Consider the following 22002-nt stretch of genomic DNA (forward strand, 5'->3'; position numbering starts at 1 on the left):
TTGCTGCTATCGGGGGGGGGGAGGCTGGAGTGGCTGGAAAGCATCTGGTCCAGTGCGCCTCAAACCTGGCAGCAGCTCTGAACTCAAATATTTCAGTCTGAATATGTACTGGTGATTCTATAAACACCTACTCTGTTATAGTTTCCTTGCCTTAATGCTCTCAAAACTATATTTTTCTTATATTCTAGTGGTATGTTTGAAGATAGTTCTTACGTGTATTTGATAGAGCCTTTGGAGTTGACTCACAGTGTGGTAAGTTAAAAGTGATGTATGTAGGTGATGTTTTGGTTTGTTACTGGCATGTCTGAATAAAAAATGAGAAGTCTGTAGGTCAGTTATATTTGCAATCTGATTTATGTATGACTGCCTATATTTGTTGACTGTGAATATTTTGTTGGATTACTTAAAGAGTAAAGAATAGTATTCATATTCTATGAACATGAATACTATTGCATAGTAGGTAACAAAAGTATGCCTGGATTCTTCCACTGTTTGCTCGCTTGCTTCCTTATACCCTTTTCCGACCTTCAGTCATATATGTGCCCATTTTTGCCTGTCAGGTACAAATTTAACTAACATTACTATCTTCCCCTTTTGTGTTTTTTTTCCTTCTGTGTTGTAAGCTGAAATATAACTTTTATTTCTCACCATTGGCCTTCCTTCCAATATTTTAACTGCAAATGACAACTACTATATGTGTAGATCAAATTGGAGTTTTTTTTCTTTTCTTAAAAACATCAGGCATCCATCTGTGGGGAAGCTGAGCTCTAACCCAGAAGACAGATTTTAGATAAACATCTGGAGAACAAGGAATGTTTGCCTGCCTTTGCAGGAAGAAATAGACTTTACATTGGTCTTTGTAGTGACCAGACCGGCCTATGATTTGTTTATCTTTATTTTTAAAAAAGGAAGACAGTGGGATGAAATTGGAAAAAGAAGAGAGCAATCAAAACAGATGTGATTATAGATTGTAGGAGTACAACCCCCATTCAATCCAGTGACTTCTAGAATTATCTTGGAGGTCAGGTCCTGTTTGGGCAATTGTGACACCTTTTTGGAGAGGGGAGTATATTTATATCCCTACCTCAAAAATGCTCTTATTCATTAATGGCTTTAGTTGCATGTTGATGATTATCCAGATTCTCCACAATCATGGGTTCAAAACGGATAGTGTTACCCTCTTAGGCTTTTCTCCCTCTCCAATATGGTTCTGATCTGCGCATCCCACTGGATTCTCATGTCTCCAGAGAGACAGATAGTCCTGTCCCAGCTTACATCCCAGTTTAGCTGCTGCACTTCGTCAAGATATCAGTAGACAAACACTGGCCTCTTCTACAATTTCTATCTCCTGGCTCTCTGGTCGTCTGTCTAAAGCCTGTGTTCTAGCTTCAGAGGGAGAGCATTTCCTAAAACTGTCTTTATTGCCTTTAAGAGCAGCAAGATAAGGTAGATTTTTATTTACTTTTTTTCTTAACTGAAGTTTTATTTCTGCAAAATATGGAAGGCTTCACACGTATGTACAGCTTATATGGATGTATGACATGAGCTAGCATTTCCAGTCAGTTGCTACACCATGGTGGTGGTCCAGATCATGTTGTGGATCTTTCCATCAAATTTACTTGCTTGTGGGATATAGGCAATCAAACTAATGACACCCTTCCTAGGAAACAAGTTGTAAGTTTTTGATTAGGAGCGTACCATTCCCTTTATTTCCAGGATTAAAGTGTGAGGGTTATATTCAGCTAAGTCCTACTCAGAAGTGATCCATTGAAATCAGTGACACTAAGTTAGTCAGTGGTATCACTGACCCACAAAATAGAGGTACAGTATCGGCCATTCTGGTGGAAGGTTTACAGAAATACTACAGAAAAAGGGGGGGACCTTAGGATGGCCAGGTAAAACAGCATAGCTACATCTTTAATAACTGTGTAGAATTTTATCTGGCCATCCTAGGAAACCCCCAAAACATCTTACTAAGGACTGACTGTCCTTAGTGATAATGGAATGCTGACTGTCTTGAGGTGGGGGGCAAGGAGATGGAAAAATGTGTGGGAGGGGAAATATGATGAAGTATCGTGGAGGAGGCCATGGCTTACTGACTAAAACAGTAAACAGGAGCATTTCATATGGCAATACTTTGCTACAGGTCCTACTTGCAACATTAAAATGAGAAGTTTCATTGTTGAAGTCTCTATCATGTAGTATGGTTTTTCACATTTGGATTAATTTGTTAGGATACTGCATTCTTAGTTAATTTAAATGGTGAAGTTTCATACCCTTGAACAATACTCCATATATTGGAATATCTTGTGCTTATATTTGTATAATCAATGATAGACCTGTTTTCTCTTTTGTTACAGAGAAGTACAGGTAGGCCACATGTCATCCAGAGGACATTAGGAACAAATACCTCAAAGCAATTGGAAGACCTTGGTATGAGGCTTGATACCATAGTACTATACAACAACTTTGTCAATTAAAAAAAATCAAATGGAACTTTTTGATGTAACAATTATTAAAATAATTGATGGAAATCTACACTGGAATCTACAGCATTACAGCCTTATTCAGATGTTCTTTGAAAGCATGTGAAAAAAACATGTAGAAGGGAGCAGGGCTGTGCATGCCTCCACCAGTGTCTCCATTCCTAGTTCTTCCGGGTATTACACATTGAACAGAAGTTCTGAAGAAGGATTTTTTGCACATTTGACTGAACTTGCTTAGAATCCTCCCTGTGATTGGGAACCCTGTGCAATCAGGGTCCCTGATTGTATGGATAATTCTGTGTTTAGCAAAACATGGAAACAATCTTCCTTCAGCACATTATACAAGGCATATTACACAATGCACAACTCATTTAAGGGGTTAATATTAATAACATAGAGATTAGGAGGCAACTAGCCTAGACAATCTCCTTATCACCGGGCATTGGGTCAAACAGTGGCCAAATTAGACCTCTTGGCTCAGTGTTTCATTTCTGTGGTATTAACCCCTCAATTTCCCCTCCACCTTCACAGCTTGGATAAAAAGATAAGTTAGTGGGGGATGACGACACACGGAACGGAATGGCCTTCCAGTCTGTTGGAATAGGATCAGGTCAGCAACAAGCTGTCGATCCCATCCCACTGGGGCCACTAAGGGACCTCTCTGTGCCACTGGGCCCTAGGCCAGTACCCCACCTGGGCTACTATTGGAGCTGGGCCTGGTTGGCATCTACTGATGTGGAAATCTCATTCCAGTTGTTTAAAATCTTTTATCAACATTTTTTTCTTCTATAGGGAACCAGTATATTTTTCTTTTAGTAAGTTGGTATTGCTGGATATTCTTATGTTGAACAAAATATAAACAAAAAGGATTTTCCCCTGTCTGTTTTCTCTTCTTCCCCCTCCCTGCTTCTGCCAACTGGGCACAAACTATTGCTGGCCCTGGTTTGTCTATTTCATTAACTTTGTATTCCACTGTTTTGTTTTTTCTCATGACCTGCTATCACACATTCCTTCCAAAGTGAACTGCTTTTGTTCCTTTAATTTCAATTGGGGAATTATTCCTGTACATAATTCTCTCCTGTTTCAATCAATTACAGTTAAAAGAGCTTCACTTTGGCGGAATTGTGCATTGTATAATATGCCTTGTGTAATGTGTTCCATCTATTAACTAAAGTTAAGAAATAATTGGTTCTTTGACTGTATGCACTTCTCTTATTCCTTTCATTGGGTGGCTTTTTAAAAAATGTAAACAAATTCATGGACGATAAGGCTATCATTTGCTATTAGCCATGAAGGCTGTGCTCTGCCTCCAAGGTCAGAGGCAGTGTGCTTCTGAATACCAGTTGCTGGAAACCGCAATTGGGAGAGTGCTGTTGTGCTCAGGTTTTGCTTGCGGGCTTCCCATAGGCATCTGGTTGGCTGCTCTGAGAACAGGATGCTGGACTGGATGGGCCACTGGCCTGACCCAGCAGGCTGTTAAGTTCTTAAATGCTTATATCTAAGGATTTATGTCAGTGACACTATTTGCCATGGTTAAAGCTAACCTGGGATCACACTTGCCCAGGATTTTTAATGGCTTATGATGAAGATCACATCTTGGCTAGCATGGACCATGTTTAATGGTAGATATGTTTAAGGGCAGTGCAGAATCATGCTTGAAAGTGGAGTTGGGAAGTGACCTTTGAGAACCGAGCTTTTTGATTATCCATATAAGTTTTTATTTTATTTTTATTTGATAAAATTGTTCAGAGACCCCATGCCCTTGTAGAAAATGGTGTGTTTGTGTAAACCTTGTGCCTTGTGATACTTTATATGAAAGTGAAGTTTATAAGTATTTGAATGAATGAATAATAAAACTGCCTCCCAAGGCATTCCTGGTTTCATATAAAATATGTGGGAAGTTGGATTTGCTGAGCTCACTCAGCAGATTCCCATACCCAAAGTGGTTGTTAGTAGGTCTGCTTGGTTGAGGGGCTTTCCAGCTCTTCCCTCAGCTTTTTTCGCTACTAACTCAGCTCTGAAAAGGTAAATGGAAGGACAGAGGTTGAAACTGGAAGGAGAAAGAGGAGATGAGAGGTTACCACATGGGTATGTGGTTGAAAACAAAAGGAGGCCTCTCTTTGTCCATCCCTCCACCAGCCATATATGGAGGAGGTTAGACATTGGGACTCCCTCTCTCTGCCCCATTTTTCACCAATCTTGCATATTGTGTACCCATGTGTATTGTCCATGTGTGTGATATATAATGTTATGTTATGTTAGGGTTTATTTCTAGGCCGCCTTTTGGACAAAAAGGCCCCCAAGGCGGCTTACACACAAATAGAAAAACACAAATACAAAATACAAATAAAAACAACACAATTTACAAAAATTCAAGCCAACAAAATCCTAACATGTCTAAATCAACAACAGGTAAAAACCAATTCATCTTCTTGGTAAAGGACAGTCCCCAGAAAAATGTCACCAAGAGCAGGGATGAGGGGGCAAAGCAGGTGGAAAAGCTTGCCCCTTGATGGTCCCAGCACAGTCACACCCTACAGCAATATATTTTGATATGCATGCGTTACTTGGGGTGGGGCAGGTACATCCTTCTCCTCCATTATTTATTTATTTATTTTATTTCATTTATAAACCACCCATAGCCAATGGCTCCCTGGGCAGTGTACAACATACATCACTGTGCATGCACATTAGAGCAAATGGAGCACTGCCCCACCAGCCAGCCCCATTCTGTCTGAAGAACATAAGAAGAGTCCTGCTGGATCAAACCATTCTTCTAGTCCAGTATCTTATTCTTACAGTGGCCAACCAGATGCCTGTAGGAAGCCCACAAGCAGGACATAAGCACAATAGCATTCATCTCTCCACTTGTGTATCCTAGCAATTGATGTTCTGAGGCATAGCGCTTCCAATATTAGAGACGAGAGTTGTGTAATGATATATGATATTGGCATCCCCCCCTCAATTATTTTCCTAATGATCATGAAATGGAATTTGCCTTTTTCACAGCTGCCACACAGGCATCATGACTAGTAGCCACTGACAGCTTTATCCTCCGTGAATTTGTATAATCCCCTTTTAAAGCCATTCAGGTTGGTGGCCATCACTGCATCCTGTTCTACGAATCCCACAATTTACCTGTGTGTTTTGTGAAGAAGCACTTCCTTTTGTCTGTCCTGAATCTTCCAATATTCATTCATTGGATAACCCCAGGTATTATAGTATTATATAAGAGGGAGGAAAACTTCTCTTCGTCCATTTTCTTCACACCATGCACCATTTTGTTCACCTCTATTATGTTTCCCCTTACTTGCTTTTTCCAAATGTAACTTTTCCTCATAGCAAAGTTGCTCTAGCCCTTGATCATTTTGGTTGTTCTTTTCTGCATCTTTTCAAGCTTTGCAATAAATATTTTGAGGTGTGGTGTCCAGAACTGTATACCGTATTCCAAGTTCAAAAGACACACCATAGATTTGTATAACAATATATATTATTGGCATCCCCTTCTCCTAATTCCTTTCCTAATGATCCTAAAATAGAATTTGTCTTTTTCACAGCTGCCATACACTGGGTCGACATTTTCATCATGGTTTTCACCAAAATCTCTTACCTTTTCAATCACTGCCAGCTCGATATGCATCACTTACTTACATTGAATTGCATGTGTCATTTTAATGCCTGCTCATCCAGTTTAAAAATCTATTCAGAGCTCACTGCATTTCCTTTTAGTTTTTAATTCCCTGAGCAATTTGGTGTCACCAGCAGATTTGGCCTCCTCACTGCTCACCCCAATGCCAAATAATTTATAAAGAAATTAAAAAGCAGTGGTCTCAGTTAGGGATGGGTGAGAACTTCCAATTCAGTTCACTATTCCAAAACAATATGAGAACCGAAACACAGCCATCCTTTGAAATTCGCATTAATTAGAATTTTGAGATGCAGTTTGACAACTAAACAACATTTACAAAAATGCATATATTAGGGGAAAGTGTGCATAAAATATTCGCAGATCACTGTAGAAATGTAGAGAACTGAATTTAACATTGGAAAAATGAGAAACTGAGAGAACCGAAACAGATCTTTCAATTACTAGTCTCAGTACAGATCCTTGAGGGATCCCACTTCTTACATTCCCCAATTGTGAGAATTGTTCATTCATTTCTTCTCTCTGCTTCCTATTCTTTAACCCAATCTTGGGGATCAAAATATGGATTATGTAAGGGAAAAACGGGAGGAGAAACGCCAATGCAGGGAAAAAAGGAGAGAGGAATTCTCAGGTGCACAGGAAATGATTTATTGGCCAATTTGATAAAGGTACAGGTACTGTACATGAAGCTCAAATGTCAGCTGTTAATTTTATATTTTACAGATAAAGACTCCACTTCTGAATGGCCCTTCCTGTCTGAGTTGCAGTGGCTAAGACGGAAAAGAAGAAGGAGAGCTGTGAGTGTTACTAATAAAACTATGCTAAATCACAAGATTTCTTTGATTTTAAAATACATGGGGAAACTATGTTAAATGTGGTAGTTTCTCATCAATCTTGAATGGATTTGTACTGTGATACCAATTGCCATGCAGTGACCAAGCATAGGGAAGACTTCGTTCATCTCATGCACATTTCCCTGACCTCAAGTAGAAAAGAGATGGAAGTTAAATTTATCTCACATTGCTTGTGTAGCTGCAGTTAAATTGATTAAACCCACACAAATAAGATTTTCTGTTTCAGTCATTCACTACCAGTAAAGGTGGAAGAGACCCAGTTGACAGTTTGTAATTATTTTAGTGGGTTCAGAAAAACCCACAATTGTAAACATTTTTGAAGATGAAAGGAGGCCAGAGTACAGAGATGAAATCAAATTATTATGTAAAGCACTAACAACACATGATATGGTTAAATGAACAAGATTATTGTTTCATAACTGAAATTTTGCGAGCACTTAATAGTTTCCTCAGGATTTGGGATAAATTCTGAGATTGAGTCATTCTGGTTAAATCACCAGTTGTTGCTGGAATGTACTATTTAGATTTTAATATTAATCAAGAGTTAGTGCCTTTTACACTTGGAGTCACCAACCTTTTTTTGGCCCTGTGGCCACATTTTGAATTTTGAGAGTGTTCTGTGGGCACCAGTCACAAAACAGCTGCCACTTTTGTGGGGGACATGGCATAGCACAAAATGGCTGGCATAGCTGATAGAGCAAAAAAGAGATAGGACCACAAAAAGAGCATGGGCATACTCTCTCATCAGCCCCTCTCCCCATCAGTGGGGGCAAAGCACCTACATCAGCCACCACTGCACTCACTCACAGGGAGAAGCTTTTTGCGCCTCTCACCTATTCAGAATGGAAGGGAAGGTGGGTGTCTAATCTTGGCATCCAGTGCAATGTAGAGGGAGGGGTGTTCAGTTTAGGAGAGGGTGAACTAGTGCAAATAGAAACTGAGCAGGAAGAGCAAACAGTTTATTGTGTAATGTGAAGTTTGAGAGTATATTTACTGGAACCTTTTGTGGGTGCTGTAGGAGGTACTGGCAGGCATACTGGCACCCATGGACACTGTGTTGACAACTCCTGTGTTTTTACTACTATGCAGTAGTGACCAAACACATGGAACTGCCTTATATTGAGTCAGATCATTGGACTGTTAACAGTACTTCTGTGATTTTGGCATCTGTGATCTCAGGCAGAGCCTCTTTCCTAGCCTTGCTATACTTAGATGTTTTTGACTGAGGATGCCAGGGATTAAACTTGGGACATCCTAATAAAGCATAATATGCCCCGCTTCCATAGATATGATTTGTAAGATGAATCATGAAGAATATCAGAAGAAAAAAATTGCCAATGAAATGAAATATATTATAGTTGGAAATACTGTCATAAGAATATATAATCCAATTGCTGCAATCCATTGTGCTGCTAAACCCTGTACAGGTTTCAGGGAAACCCGATTTAGATATGCAGCATAGCATCTCATGGCAAATGATAAAGTAACTCTAAATTAAATTTTTAAAAATCCAACTACAGCTTTTAAAATCTTTTAGGTATCACGTGGTATATTTGAAGAAATGAAATACTTGGAGCTCATGATTGTTAATGACCATAAAATGGTAAGCAGGTTGTGTTAGTTCATTCTATTATTATCTAATTTCATTATATAGTTAGAATATAATCTCTTCTTTACAATGATTGATTGTTGCAAATATTACCTGCTCGTATGACTTTATTTGTGTATTCATTACAATTATTTAAATCCCACCTTTGAAGTCAGCTTACAAGAAACACTAACATATATTTAAAAACTTGATGATTGAATACAATATAATAAGACCATTGACTGCTATGGGATCCTTGGAGAAGGGATAAAGTGGAAATGATAAAAGGAATAACCAGGTCCCAGGTTAGTTCTGTTATGTTTGTTAAAAGGATAGGAAGTGCAACTGGGAAAGACGACAATCTGGCATTGCAGTTCCACAGGAAACTGGAAAAACTGGAATAGAGTGCCAGTGGCCTTTCTCAGGACAGGGAATCCCAATTTATTTTGCCCAGGTTTCCCAGTCTCTCATCCCCACACAACTTTGCAGTACTTCCTACTCCTCTCCCTACCCCTGCCAAACGTTTCTAAATGAATTTCTTTCTTAGAAGGTTTTCCTATTTTAATCACAAACAAAACATTACAGAAAGAAATAAACTTTCAAACAAGACATCTAATATTTACAACTAAAATATTTTGGTGCATACTCTATAAGCTATAAATTGTAAAATTCTGGAAAGGCATAACACAATAACGGTCCTGCCAGATTTTTTGAACTGTGTTCTGGTATATAATGATCAGGGACATACTCTGAAATCCCCACCCCACCCCACCCCCCGAGCAGCACCACAGCTTTCATATTAGGCCTGAACATCAGTAAGAACATAGAGGGAGGAAATTTGGACGTTTTTGTCCACTCCTCCTTGATATTTCTCTATGACTTGTTATAGTAGATTCTAAACCATATCCCTTATGGGTCATGCAACATTGATAACCTGTTGCCAAAGCATGGCTGATGTTACAGCTGGTATAGCATAGTGACTAAGAGACAGAGCTTTGTATAAGGAAGTCCCTAGTTTGAATTTTGTCTGTGGATGCTTCCAGATGAGGCTTCCAATGCTCAGTCACGTGCCTCCTTCACACAGTATTACAGAGGGAGTAGATGACATCATAAGCCAATTGTGATCCTTTCCCCCAAAATCCTTCCATCTTTTTTCTTTATCCAAGAAAATCCATTAAAGAGGGGGAAAGCAGAATGCCAGCACAACCTCCTTGCAGCTGTGGATAGGAAAATTTGCAATGAGACATAGCGGGAGTTGTCCCTGGAAAGGGTGATGACATGCTGGCAATTCCCTTCCATTCTTTATTGCTTGCACCATAAAACCTTTCCCAGTCCACACACTTCAATTTGTTATTTAACTAGTAAATTAAATTGAAAACAGCAGCATTTACTGTTAATTTGGTAATCTAATCTGGGTTCAAATTTACTTGGGTGCAAAGCTTAATTATTTGTAACATTGCTGTGTCTTTCTGTAAAACACCAGCCATCCACTGGCCATACTGGGCCATTAAGAAATATTAAAATTCCTGTGTGAAATCCCAGACTGTGATTGCTTCAAGGCATATCTTTATTCTGTTTTTATTTATCATGTTGGGATTTTTTTAATGGATTCGATGTTGCTGATATATTTAAGCCATGACAAATCTTTTTTATAGGGTGTGGTATACATTTTATCATAAATAAATGATGGGCATTTTGGAAGTTTATGAAAAACATTTCATCAGAATAATAAAGTATGGGTTGGAGACCATCTACCTGTGTGAACCTGCTGCTCAAGATGTCTACAGACTATTGGGGTTGGATGTTTTTTAGGAATTATTTTTGAGGTCAAGATTTAATTTTAGAGATGTATATTTGCAGTTATTGGGGCTACGGCTTTGTATTTTTATTGTTAGTCATTACTGCAAGTATTGTTTAATTGTATATTTATTGAGATATTCTCATTATTGTTTGACTATTGATATTGTTTTATTTTTGTAACTGCTAAAATTATGTAGGTTTTTTATATTGAGAGTTGCCTTGAGCATAGCTGCTATGGAAACATGGCATACAATGATGATGATGATGATATATCATCAAATTATCTGTGCCATATAATTTTGTTATCTAAGTTTTGTTTTAAAAGTTTTACTGATTTTATCTGTGTTTTAATTATAATTATCATATGTATACTTGTGTTTAACTGTTTTGTGGATAATAGCTGTGTTTTATTGATAATTTTATTAAAGTGAAATTGATGGGGGAACTTATTGGTGTTGAATATTTTATAGTGGGTTTCCCCATTTCATGAAACAAATGCTTGTAGATTCCATAAATGTTAGCAGTTCAAAAGGAAAATATTGATTAGCAGGGTACTTGTTTGTTGGTTGTGATTGATTATTATTTAACATTTTTCTTCTAGTTTAAAAAGCACCGATCATCCCATGCATATACAAACAACTTTGCAAAATCTGTGGTAAATCTTGTGGATGCTGTAAGTATTGCCATCATCAGTGCAATTAATACCCCATGATTCAATATTTGATTTTGCAATGATTAGGATGAAAACAGTGGTGAGAGAGTGATGTGTACAACATGTACACATTGGGAGCAAAACTAATACAGGAATACCCCGCATTAATGTACGCAATGGGTCCAGAGTGAGTATGTAAATCGAAAATGTACTTAAAAGTGAAGCGCTACCTTTTTTCAGTTATCAATGCGTGTACAGCACTGCAATCGTCATATATGGGCATAACTGATGTAAATAACGCATTTATAACTAAAATAAACACAGTAGGCCTTATTTTAAGAAAACGTTTGTAGTTGGAAACTGATCAGGCGGTGGCGTCATGCCATTAAGTGTCCGTTTTTGTGAAGCGAGCATATGTAAACAGGGGAATGGTGCTACTGTAAATAAGTCCATACCCGCGAGTGTCCGTAAAGTGAAGGTCCATATAGCGGGGTATTCCTGTATATACTAATAGCAAATGTGCTGATCCTTATGTAGTCAAAAAGGCACCATCCATATAGTGATTAGGGTGTTTAGTCAGAATAGACCCATTGAGGTTTATATACACGAATAACTTAGGTTCATTCATTTCAGTGAATCTACTCTGAGTAGGACTTAGTTGAACACAACCCATAAAAGTGGGGAACCCAAAACAACCTAATGAGGACTGGGCATGATCAAGGTCCACATAACTCTGATTGACTGGGGTGGGGGACAACTAAAAACTAGGAGAGAAAGAGAATGAAATCCTGAAAAAACGTACAACAGACTGACTGGACCTCTGAACAGAAGCACTCCATCAGGGCCGGCAGCAGTGTGCAGCCAGGTTGGGCCCTGGACAAGGGTCCCGGAGGCACAGAGGGTAGCACTCCCATTCTGTGATCTGCAGGAGTGGCAGCTCCCAAACCTGCCTCAGATCAAGGAGAGGGAGCTCCCAACCACTCCCCCATATAGATAGCGCAGGCTTCAGTAAGCCTGCACACATGCCCCACCTACGTTTTCTGTCGCTGTGTCTTGTTTCTGTTATTTGGGCTAATTGCAGGTGTTGCCACCACTCCCATATGCTCAGAGGCACATGGGGTTTTTTTGCCTGTTAGTGAATTTCTCTGCTTTTTAATCCGGGAGGTAAGATAGGGGACCCTGTACAAGTTTGCTGAGAATAGATTGATCATTTATATGCTTACTGAGTTCAGTGGGATTTACTCCCCTGCAATCATGCTTAGGATATGTGAAATTGACCATGGGGAAGGAGTAGGAAGAGGAGGGAGGGAGGGAGGGAGCAGGGGAGAAGGAAGAAGGGAGAAGGAAGAAGGGAGGAGGAAGGGACAGGAGAGGGGAAGGAGGGGAGGGGAAAGGCAGTTCTGATCATTTGCGTGCTTACTGAGTTCAATGGGATCTACTCCCGTGCAATCATGCTTAGAATAATAAAACTGATCATGGAGGAGGAGAGAGAGGGGATAGGAGAGGGAAGGAGGAAGGGAGGGGAAGGAGGGGATTGGAAGGGGAGGGATGGGCAAAGGAAGGAGTAGGAAGGGACAAAAGGGAGGGGATAGGAGAGAGAATGAGGTGAGGGCAGGTTTGATCATTTGCATGCTTTTTGAGTTCAGTGGGATTTACTCCTGTACAGTCATGCTTAGGCAGAGCTTGGAAAAGTTACTTTTTTGAACTACAACTCCCATCAGCCCCAGCCAGCACATGCTGACTGGGGCTGATGGGAGTTGTAGTTCAAAAAAGTAACTTTTCCAAGCTCTGTTTAGGATATGTGAAATTGACTGGGGGCAGGTAGGGGGGAGCAGGGGGAAGGGGATGAAGTGGGAGGGGAGAAAGAGGGGAGGGGAGGAGATTGTGTGGGCAGGCACTGGGCAGAGGGAAAGCCCCTTTCCTTTCCAAAAGGAAAACATTGGGAACAGTATCATTGTTTTTTAGTGTTTTCCCCACCTTTTTATTCTAAATGCACATGTAGTCTCCCACCCAAATGTAAACCAAAGCTGTCCCTGGCCACATCCACATCAGACCTTTATTTCACTTTAGACAGTCATGGCTCCCCCAAAGAATCCTGGAAAGTGTAGTTTGTGAAAGGTGCTGAGAATTGCTAAGAGAGGCCCTATTCCCCTCATGGAGCTACAATCCCCAGAAGAGGGGCTGACTGTTAAACCAGTCTGACCACTGGAGCTCTGTCAGAGGAATAGGAGTCTCCTAACAACTCTCAGCACCCTTCACAAACCACATTTCCCAGGATTGTTTGGGGGAAGCCATGACTGTCTAAAGTGAAATAAAGGTCTGGCATGGGTGTGGCCACCTGATTAGCTAAGGCAAACAGCTGTGAGTCTGGCTTTTAGAACACTGACAGTTGATTCTTACTGAGCATGCCTGACATTATAATAGATTTCAATGTTAAATGTCTTAAATTAATTAAAAATCAGCCAGGTATTTTTAAACTCTTAAACTGCAGAAGGTGAAGGTCAATAATAGGATTACAGGTACTCTGTGAACATGGCTGATTTTTAATTACTTTCAACAAATTATGAGACCACTGACAGAAAAAAGTCTAACAGTAGTCTGGATTTTTTTTCTCATTTTACACTTTGAACTCTCAATTCTGACTGTTGTGTGTAGCGCCATGAAAACTTAAGAGGGTTGTTAAGCAAGTGTTTCTGAGTTCAGGACTATAAGTTTTGTAAGGTTTTGTTTTGAAATGAGCTTATAGGGAACATCAGAATGGCATAGAAGGTATTTTCTATTTAACATTGCAGAATGCAAAAAATCCATGCTGGTTATAGTATACATCCACAGTTGTGGCTGTATGATAATTAGATAGACTGGGCCTCACTAGGATTTCAACACCAATGGATACATGGCAGTATCCTTCACATGTATCCACAGACAGAGAGAGAACTCCTGGACAAATATTTTACATCCCTGAAAAAACACAGAGCAATTCCATCTTTGCCCCCATCCCTTAATCAGCGGGCAAAGATGGGGCAGATTTGCAATAGAGTTGAGGAAGGTTAGGCTAGTGTGATGGTACACAGATTCCTATATTACATTCTGCAGGTTCAACTTTATTCCTCTGCAGTATACCTCAGGGTTAGGGAAGCTTCCAAATTTGCACAGTGGGCAATAGGGCTTGCAGGAGGAAATACTGTTGTGCTCCTACTCCTTAGCCCAAGTCCAATGATCTACCCTCATTGTTTGTATCAGAGCTTAGTGAGTATTTTGTTGAGCCAAGCAAGGATTGTGGCCTGTGCAGCTGCACTCCTCTTCCTCTGCTTGTTCCTGAAGTGAGCTGTGGAGCCTTATATTTACTAAAAGGAAGCATGCACCTCAGTCAACACTTTTTTTTTCCTTGGCAACTTTGGGGCTAGCATCTCTGTCTTGCCCTCTGCTCTTGGGATCTCTGGGAGTAAAGACGTTTACCAACATTGTAAAACTGATTTTGTATCTTGAGGTCTACACATGGACTGAGTTTCTTTTTTACAGTGATGACTGAAAAAAACCTTATATTTATTTATTTATTTGATTTTTATCCCGGCCTTCCTCCCAGCAGGACCCCAGGGCAGCAAACAAAAGCACTAAAAACACTATAAAGCATCATAAAAACAGACCTTAAAATACGTTATAGCAAAACAACTTTAAAAACATTTTTTTTAAAGCTTTAAAGACATCTTTTTAAAAAAGGGTTAAAAACATACTTTTTTTTAAAAAAAGGTTTTTTTAAAAAAACTTGCATCTTATTGTATTTTGTTGTTTAATTTCCCACAGCATACTGTAAGAACTAAATCATGGGTGGTGAACCTCTAGCCTGCTGACCAAATTTGGCCAGCTAGGCCGCTTCATTTGGCCTGCAAGGCTGCTTTGGCCAACCCATGCCCACCTGCCCTAAATCTGATGTCATGTGTGGGGCATGTAAGGATGGAGTTTGGTCCCTTGCATAGTGCTTCCCAAGCCTCTGACAACTAGTACTTCAGAAGTAAAACACTTTGCAAGCTTTGTGGTCAGTACTTGGGAATCACTGATCACAGGGATCGCAAAGCCCTTATGCAACGTTTCCCAAGTGCATGACTATCAGCTGATTGCCAGGTGTTTGGGAAATGCTGTGCAAGGCACTTTGACAGCATGCTGAGTTTGACAGATAACATCAGATGACTGACTAGTGGGTGGTCCCACCCAGCTGCCAATGTTGGCTCGTAGGGGTGGGAAGACAAAGATCTGGCCCATCGGGCCAGACAGGTTCCCCACCACCGAACTAAATAATTATTGTGTAGTAATAGAAGGTCACTCTACATAATCTTCTGTATTACTGAATTTAGTGGAATATTGATCTTCAGGATAATTAGTGTATCAACTAATTGTATATCAATCTTTCCTTCATGCTTTACCCCCTTTGTCCTTCCACTGAAACTGATAACCAATGCACAGTTTATCAGTGCATGTTTTGACCCAGGGTTCTACTGTGCCTGTCCTGTGTCTGCCCACAGATTTACAAGGAGCAACTGAATACCAGGGTTGTTTTGGTTGCTGTTGAAACCTGGTCGGACAGAGATCGTATAAATGTTTGCCCTGACCCAAGACAGATGCTTCATGATTTTTCCAAATATCGACAACATTTCATCAAACAGCATGCTGATGCTGTGCACCTTCTCTCGTATGTAGTGCAAGCTGTATTTTCTACATGGTTTCTCTTTGCTGAAGGCCTGTTCTTCATGTTCATATTTTGTCTACTTCTTTCTGTTAGGAAATACCTAAAATACTACTTATTTTAAGTATTTTATTGTTTTAAAAATACAAAAAAGGAAGTATTAGAAAAAGACAAATTTCATAGCATAACTCAGTCTACTAAACTTATGGGTTCCTGTATTTTATTTTAAATTCACATAAAACAAAGTATTAAGAAAGTACTAGGAAGATGATATCTAGTGTACTGTTATGGTAGTTTACAGTATAGCTGCAAATCAGTATAGACAAAGGCCAGCAAAATGCCTACTCAGTTAAATCTGATTATACTTTGTTATTTGCTCATGCAGTATATAAATGCAATAAATAAATAATTTCCTTGTTCCGTGAGTTTTAATATTTACCATTTGGCCTAGATGAGTGAGACAGCAGCCTGTTTTTCTGCTGCATACCAGTGGGTGCTTCATGTTCAAAGAATCTCCTGAATTTTGTTCAGCAGGTGAAAGGATTATCCCAACCAGGCTATATTGAGTGGGAATCTGCAGGGAGCAGTGTGCTCAGCTGTGATCACTTTCAAGGGAAGACAGAATGGTTAGCCAGGAACTCCGCACACATATCACTGGGTCCTATAGTGGCTGCTTTTGGTGGGGCTGTTAGTGGGATTACATGTGTGCCCTAAATTATTTGTGCATGTAGTCCTCACACTTTGATACATCTGTGCATTTGTCTTTGCATGCTTTTGGGTACACCATTTCCACCCAGTGAATGTGTGCAGTCATCCTCACTTATATATGAAGTCACTAGCTGCATTAACATTATCTGGAACTTTGCAAGCAGAGAGGTGCCTCTGAATGTATGCAGAATAACTACCCTCACTACTGAAAATACTAAGCCAGGTGTCTTGACTTACTTCAAGGATCGTATCTACAAAAACAGAGTAGCATTCCTAAACCTCTGTTCTGAATAAGTAGAATAATCCCCATTTACAATTCTTTTAAGCAGTCCAACTATAAATTGTATGTATATAATACCTACAGTTAATACAGAATTGGAACATTAGAGAGGTATTCAATGCTAGTCCTACTCAGAGTGAACCTACTGAAGTTCATAGACATGACTGGCGGGCACAGCAATCCAACTCATGGGAAGCCAACAGGAGGGGTGCCGGCAGAGGAGGAGCCAGTGGGAAGTTCTGCAGCATCCGTTTGCTGTTCGGGAGCCACCAGATTGGCTGAATGTCAGCTCAGCCGGGAGCTATGTGCTGGAACAGAAAAGAAAAAGCTGACTCTCAATGAATACCCCTACCAGTGAGTAAACACTTCTCCCCACTGACTTCCAGTAGAATTATTTTCATAGAATGACCTTTTTCTTGGTGTAACTTTGTTCCAGATCGGGATCTGCAAGAGCGCTCGAAATGGGAGTTGGATGTTGCATAAGTCCCCCCACCTCGGCCCCTCCTCTGACATATCCCCGGCTTCCACCAACACCCCTTCCACCAGGCTGGGCTTCCCTGGCAGACTCCCAGCTGAGCCAGGAAGGTCCCAGCTTCACCACAGCTGAGCTGGGGTGAGAGGCTTCTGCCAGTGGAGCCCGGCTGAGCCGCGACCCTGCCAGCTCAGCCTGGGGTCCATCATGTCCAACCCCCCTCAGCCCGGTGTAAATATAAATTGGGTTGTGCGTTAAAGTTCATTAATTTCAGTGGGTCTAATCTGAGTAGGACTTAGTTGATCATAACCTTTAAATTTAAGAACAGCAAATAAAAAAGTACAAGGATAATAAAGTAATATCTTGGCTAAGATGAAAATTGACAGTGTGGAATGTGAACTTTTGAGATACGCAGACCTTTATCCTCTGACTGAATTATAAGACTGAATTATAAGTGGGGGAGGAGAAACATTTCTGAGAGTCTGGAATTTCAGACTTATAATACTAGAAAAAGTTTTCCAAGACAATTTCATATTCCTGAAACACGGAAGCAGTGAAAGCAATGGAGAAACAATCCAAATGCTATACAGTTTCAATCAAATATGTTTAGTGTGCTAGCCAAAGGCCATGACAAATAGCTTAAAAACATTAAAATTAAATATAAACAGAAACATACAGAATATACATATTGTACCAGAATATAACAAGGGATCAACAAGCGGAGTCTCCCTGACAGTTAATTGCTATTTTGTCTAGTTCTTTTTTCCTGATCTTTTTTGCCGCTAGGGCAAAAAGGGCCACCTTATGGGTCACATAGCTATTAGCATCACTCAAGAGATATAGCATCGCCTCCAGGGAGTTTCCATTTCCCTGGAACAGCAAAGGTTTAATAAATCTCTCTCTTGGGTGTTCATATAGTGGGCATCTTAACATATAATGTACAATGTCCTCCACCTCCCCTAGGTCACAAATACACTGTCTTCTTTCAAATGGCACCTTCTGATAACGTCCATCCAGTACTGCTGTTGGCATAACTTGAAACCGTAGTTCCATGAAAGCATTTCTTAAGGGGTCTAGCCTTAATTTGGTCAAATAACAAGCTCTGAAATGTTCTGTTTTCACTAACGCAAAATAAGTAGAAAATCTGGCATTTTTAATTGAACACAAATCTCTTCTGGCGTCTATCCAAAGGAGCCAGTCCCTTAAATGTCTCTTTTCTATGCCCACGAGATATTTTAGCTCGGGGAGATGGTAGCTATTTAAGAGATTCTGGGACATTTTCCAGTTATGGTTGTTTTCTAACTCCTTATAACACAATGTTGGAAGGCATTCCGTTGACAGAGAAGCGATTCGCTTAAAATAATTCAAGCGTAGCCACACAGCTTTTATCTTAATTGATGGCCAGCCAGATTCTGTTCTCAAGAAAGCTGCAGGTGTTCCTGGGGGTAAGGAATATAGCTTTCGAAAAAAATTGTTCTGCGCTATTTCCAGGTTTTTGACCACATTTGAGTCTGATCCCCATACCTCTACCCCATAGAGCATTTGAGTGACCACTTTACTGCCAAAGATCTTTAAGGCAGGTTCGATCAATTGCCCTCCCTTATTATAATAAAATTTCATTAAGGCTGCAATTGTTCTCTCAGCTTTCAGCTTAATCATCTCACTATGCCGTTTCCATGTGAGGGACTCGCTGAAAACAATCCCTAAGTATCTGAATGAGCGGACTTGTTTTATATCCTGTTGATCTAAGCTCCATTTAAACCTTGGATTACATTTGCCAAAGACCATGATTTTAGTTTTGGAATAGTTTATCAGTAAATGCTCGTTTTTACAATAAGTGCTAAATGCGTCCAGGAGATTTTTAAGGCCCAAACGAGAAAGAGAGATAAGTACCAAATCATCTGCATACATTAAAATAAAAATCTTTCTATTGCTAATTGCTGGTGCAGGAGAATCTACTTGAGCTAACCAAGGTACCAAATCATTAATATACATATTAAAAAAAGAGTGGGAGCCAAAATGCATCCCTGCTTCACCCCACGTGTGGTTTTCAGAGCTTCAGTTAATGCACCCTTTAAGCCGATTCTGATCTTCAGTTCTGTATTGCTATATAACTCTTGAATCAGCTGTAAAAGTCTACGATCCATCTTGGTGCTTTGTAATTTCTCCCATAATCTGGGTCTGTTGATCGAGTCAAAAGCTGCAGTGAGGTCAATAAAGGCAGCATAAAGATGTCTGTTGTTCTTGGTGTATTTCTCTATGATATGGTTTAGGACGAAGCATTGGTCGATTGTGCTATATCCTCTCCTAAACCCTGCTTGTTCTTCCTGGATAATCAAATTTTCTTGCAGCCAGTCAGTTAGTTTTTGTAATAAATATCGAGCATATAATTTTGAGGAAATGTCTAACAGGCTGATTGGACGATAATTTTGTGGGTCATTCCTATCCCCTTTTTTGTAGATTGGAAATATTATGCTTGTTTTCCATCCGAGAGGCATTTGACCAGAACTATTTATTGTGGTGAATAATCCAACCAAGATGGGTATCCACCAGTCTACATTTTCTGTAAAGAGTTCTGGGGGAAGCATATCTTCTCCTGGTGCTTTTTTAGCTTTCAAAGAGGTAATAAGAGTCTTTACCTCAGAGGTAGTAACTGGATGCCACTCAGGTAAATTATCAAAGTTTTTAGATATCTCTATTTCTACACGATCATTAGGCTGACCTCCAAATATGTTAGAAAAATGCTTAATCCAGGAAGCAGCAGGAACTGCAGCCTCCAAGGTAGACCTTGTTTCCTTTAATCCACGAGAAACCAGCTCCCAGAATTTGCCTTCATTATGTTCCCTTACTGTTTGTTCCAATTCTTGCCATTGAATTTTTGTATATACCCCTTTCTTGTTTTTAAGTAAACTTTTGTATTCCGTCCTACATTTAATTAAATCTTCCATTATCTCTTTTGAGGGTTTCTTACTGGATTCTCTGGGTTTTTTTTCAACACTTTCTTAGCCTTTCTACACTCTGCATCAAACCAACCATAATGGGTTGTCTGTTTGTTTTTATCTTTAGTTGTTATAAAGCAAGGTCTGAGTTCAGTGACTATTTGCTGGAAGATGTCTATATGATTCGCTGAATTATCCCCAAATTGTTGTCGCCTACTCATCATATGATTGTTTTGTAGTTTTTGCTGGATATTACTACTTAGTTTGCTAGACCATTTCAGTCTCCTTTCACCCAGCATTTCCCCAGTAAGATTGATTGTTTCAGTTGTTGGCATCCGTTCCAACAAGGGATTTAAAGTCACCACTAAGGGGAGATGGTCACTTTCTGTTCTTTCAAGAGTTTCAAAAGCACTTACTAAAGGGAAAAGTGAGGCTGAAACCATGATATGGTCGATAACACTGGCGCCCAGTTTGCTCAAATAGGTAAAAAAGCCTTCAGTTATATCCAGTGGACTCCCATGTAACGAGTATAAATTTTGATGGTATATAAATTCCAAAAATTTAAGACCTTGTTGATTGTATTTGCAGTCCTTCGAAGTGTGGGAAGTTAGAAAGATCTCTTCCAGATCTATACCCAAAGGGTGAAAGAAACCTTCTGAGATTGCCCCAATTCGGGCGTTGAAATCTCCGCAAATTAAGATGTATGCTTGCGGGAACTTCTGATCTATCTGTTCCAGTAGAGAGACTAAATCCCTCCATATCTTGGGAACGGTTAAAGAGTCGTTGGACGGTGGAAAATACGTATTTATACAAAAGAAAGGGTCTCCGGTCTCTGTTTTTAATTGTACTGACAGAAGATAGTTGTTCTGTACTTCCAATTTGACCAGTTGGGATTCTTCTGTTAATTCCAGCGATATGAAGGACGTCAGTCCACCACTACCTCTGCCCTTCTTAAATTTCTTAGTAGCTGGCAGATTAAATGATTTATAACCCTGCAGCATTGGGGAATTAAATTCATGAGTCCAGGTCTCCTGTAGGCAGACTATATCATATAGTTGGAGCATCTCAATAAATTCTTTATCTGCCATCTTATTTTCCCAATCTGCCACATTCCAAGAGATTATCTTTAATCCTTTATGTTTTGTACCTAGTCAGTTAGACTAGTCCAAAGAGGTTTTAGGAGGGTAATCTCTGAACTTTTTGTTATCACCCTTAATCCAGTATTTATCTGTAGTAGAAATCATGTGTTGTTTTCTCCAATTTTCCTGTTTATGGGTATGCAGCCTGATGTTATTTGGATGTTACAAATTTGGGGGTCTCAAATCTCTGGTTCCTCCGTCCTCTATTTTCCCCGATACTATATTCCGGCCATCTTTTATTTCCAGTCTCTGGTGCCCAAGTGGAAATATTATTATTCCCTTGAGGGGACTTATTTGATGTTCTTGTAAGTTCAAATAATAATCCTCTGTTGGAAAACCTGTGTAATAGGGACCAGAATTTTCACCCTAACTCCGAGCTACGAAATGTGAGCTCAGTGCTTCCCATTTGTCCTGAAGAAGGTAGACGTTTGCAAAAAAACTCCTTTTCTTAGGTCCAAGGCAGTTCCCAGTATAGATTGAATTTCAGTTAGGAGTTCTTTCCACGATCTTAATCTCCCTCCTGGTTTTCTTACTAGCCAATTGTGGATGATCACTTGGAAGTCATTCTGTAGGCTTTCCCTTGTTCTAGTCCTTTTCTTATAATAAGGGATGTAATTGCTCCTTTTCCTTCTATTTTCTTTGTAGTTGTATTTTAGTGGTTGTGATAACTCTCTGAATTCCTCTATTGCCTCCCATCTGCATTGCTGAGCCAAACGGGAAGACTGTCGATGTGACTTGTCTGAGCCATCTTCTTCTGATG

The 22002-nt window shown here is 39.8% G+C and overlaps 1 protein-coding gene across 5 annotated transcripts in view; it reads left to right on the forward strand.

The window, feature by feature from the left end:
• Nucleotides 1–22002, forward strand: part of ADAM23 (ADAM metallopeptidase domain 23) — a 210146-nt gene that overhangs the window by 104252 nt on the left and 83892 nt on the right. For all 5 annotated transcript variants that reach the window (XM_061607894.1, XM_061607896.1, XM_061607895.1 and 2 more), the window contains exons 6-11: nucleotides 189–252; nucleotides 2361–2433; nucleotides 6856–6929; nucleotides 8524–8589; nucleotides 10976–11047; nucleotides 15544–15710. In XM_061607894.1, the coding sequence (XP_061463878.1) occupies nucleotides 189–252; nucleotides 2361–2433; nucleotides 6856–6929; nucleotides 8524–8589; nucleotides 10976–11047; nucleotides 15544–15710 (516 nt within the window). The remainder of the gene's footprint in view (nucleotides 1–188; nucleotides 253–2360; nucleotides 2434–6855; nucleotides 6930–8523; nucleotides 8590–10975; nucleotides 11048–15543; nucleotides 15711–22002) is intronic.

Source organism: Rhineura floridana, chromosome 2 (genome assembly GCF_030035675.1).
Source record: "Rhineura floridana isolate rRhiFlo1 chromosome 2, rRhiFlo1.hap2, whole genome shotgun sequence".
NCBI classification, from domain to species: domain Eukaryota; kingdom Metazoa; phylum Chordata; class Lepidosauria; order Squamata; family Rhineuridae; genus Rhineura; species Rhineura floridana.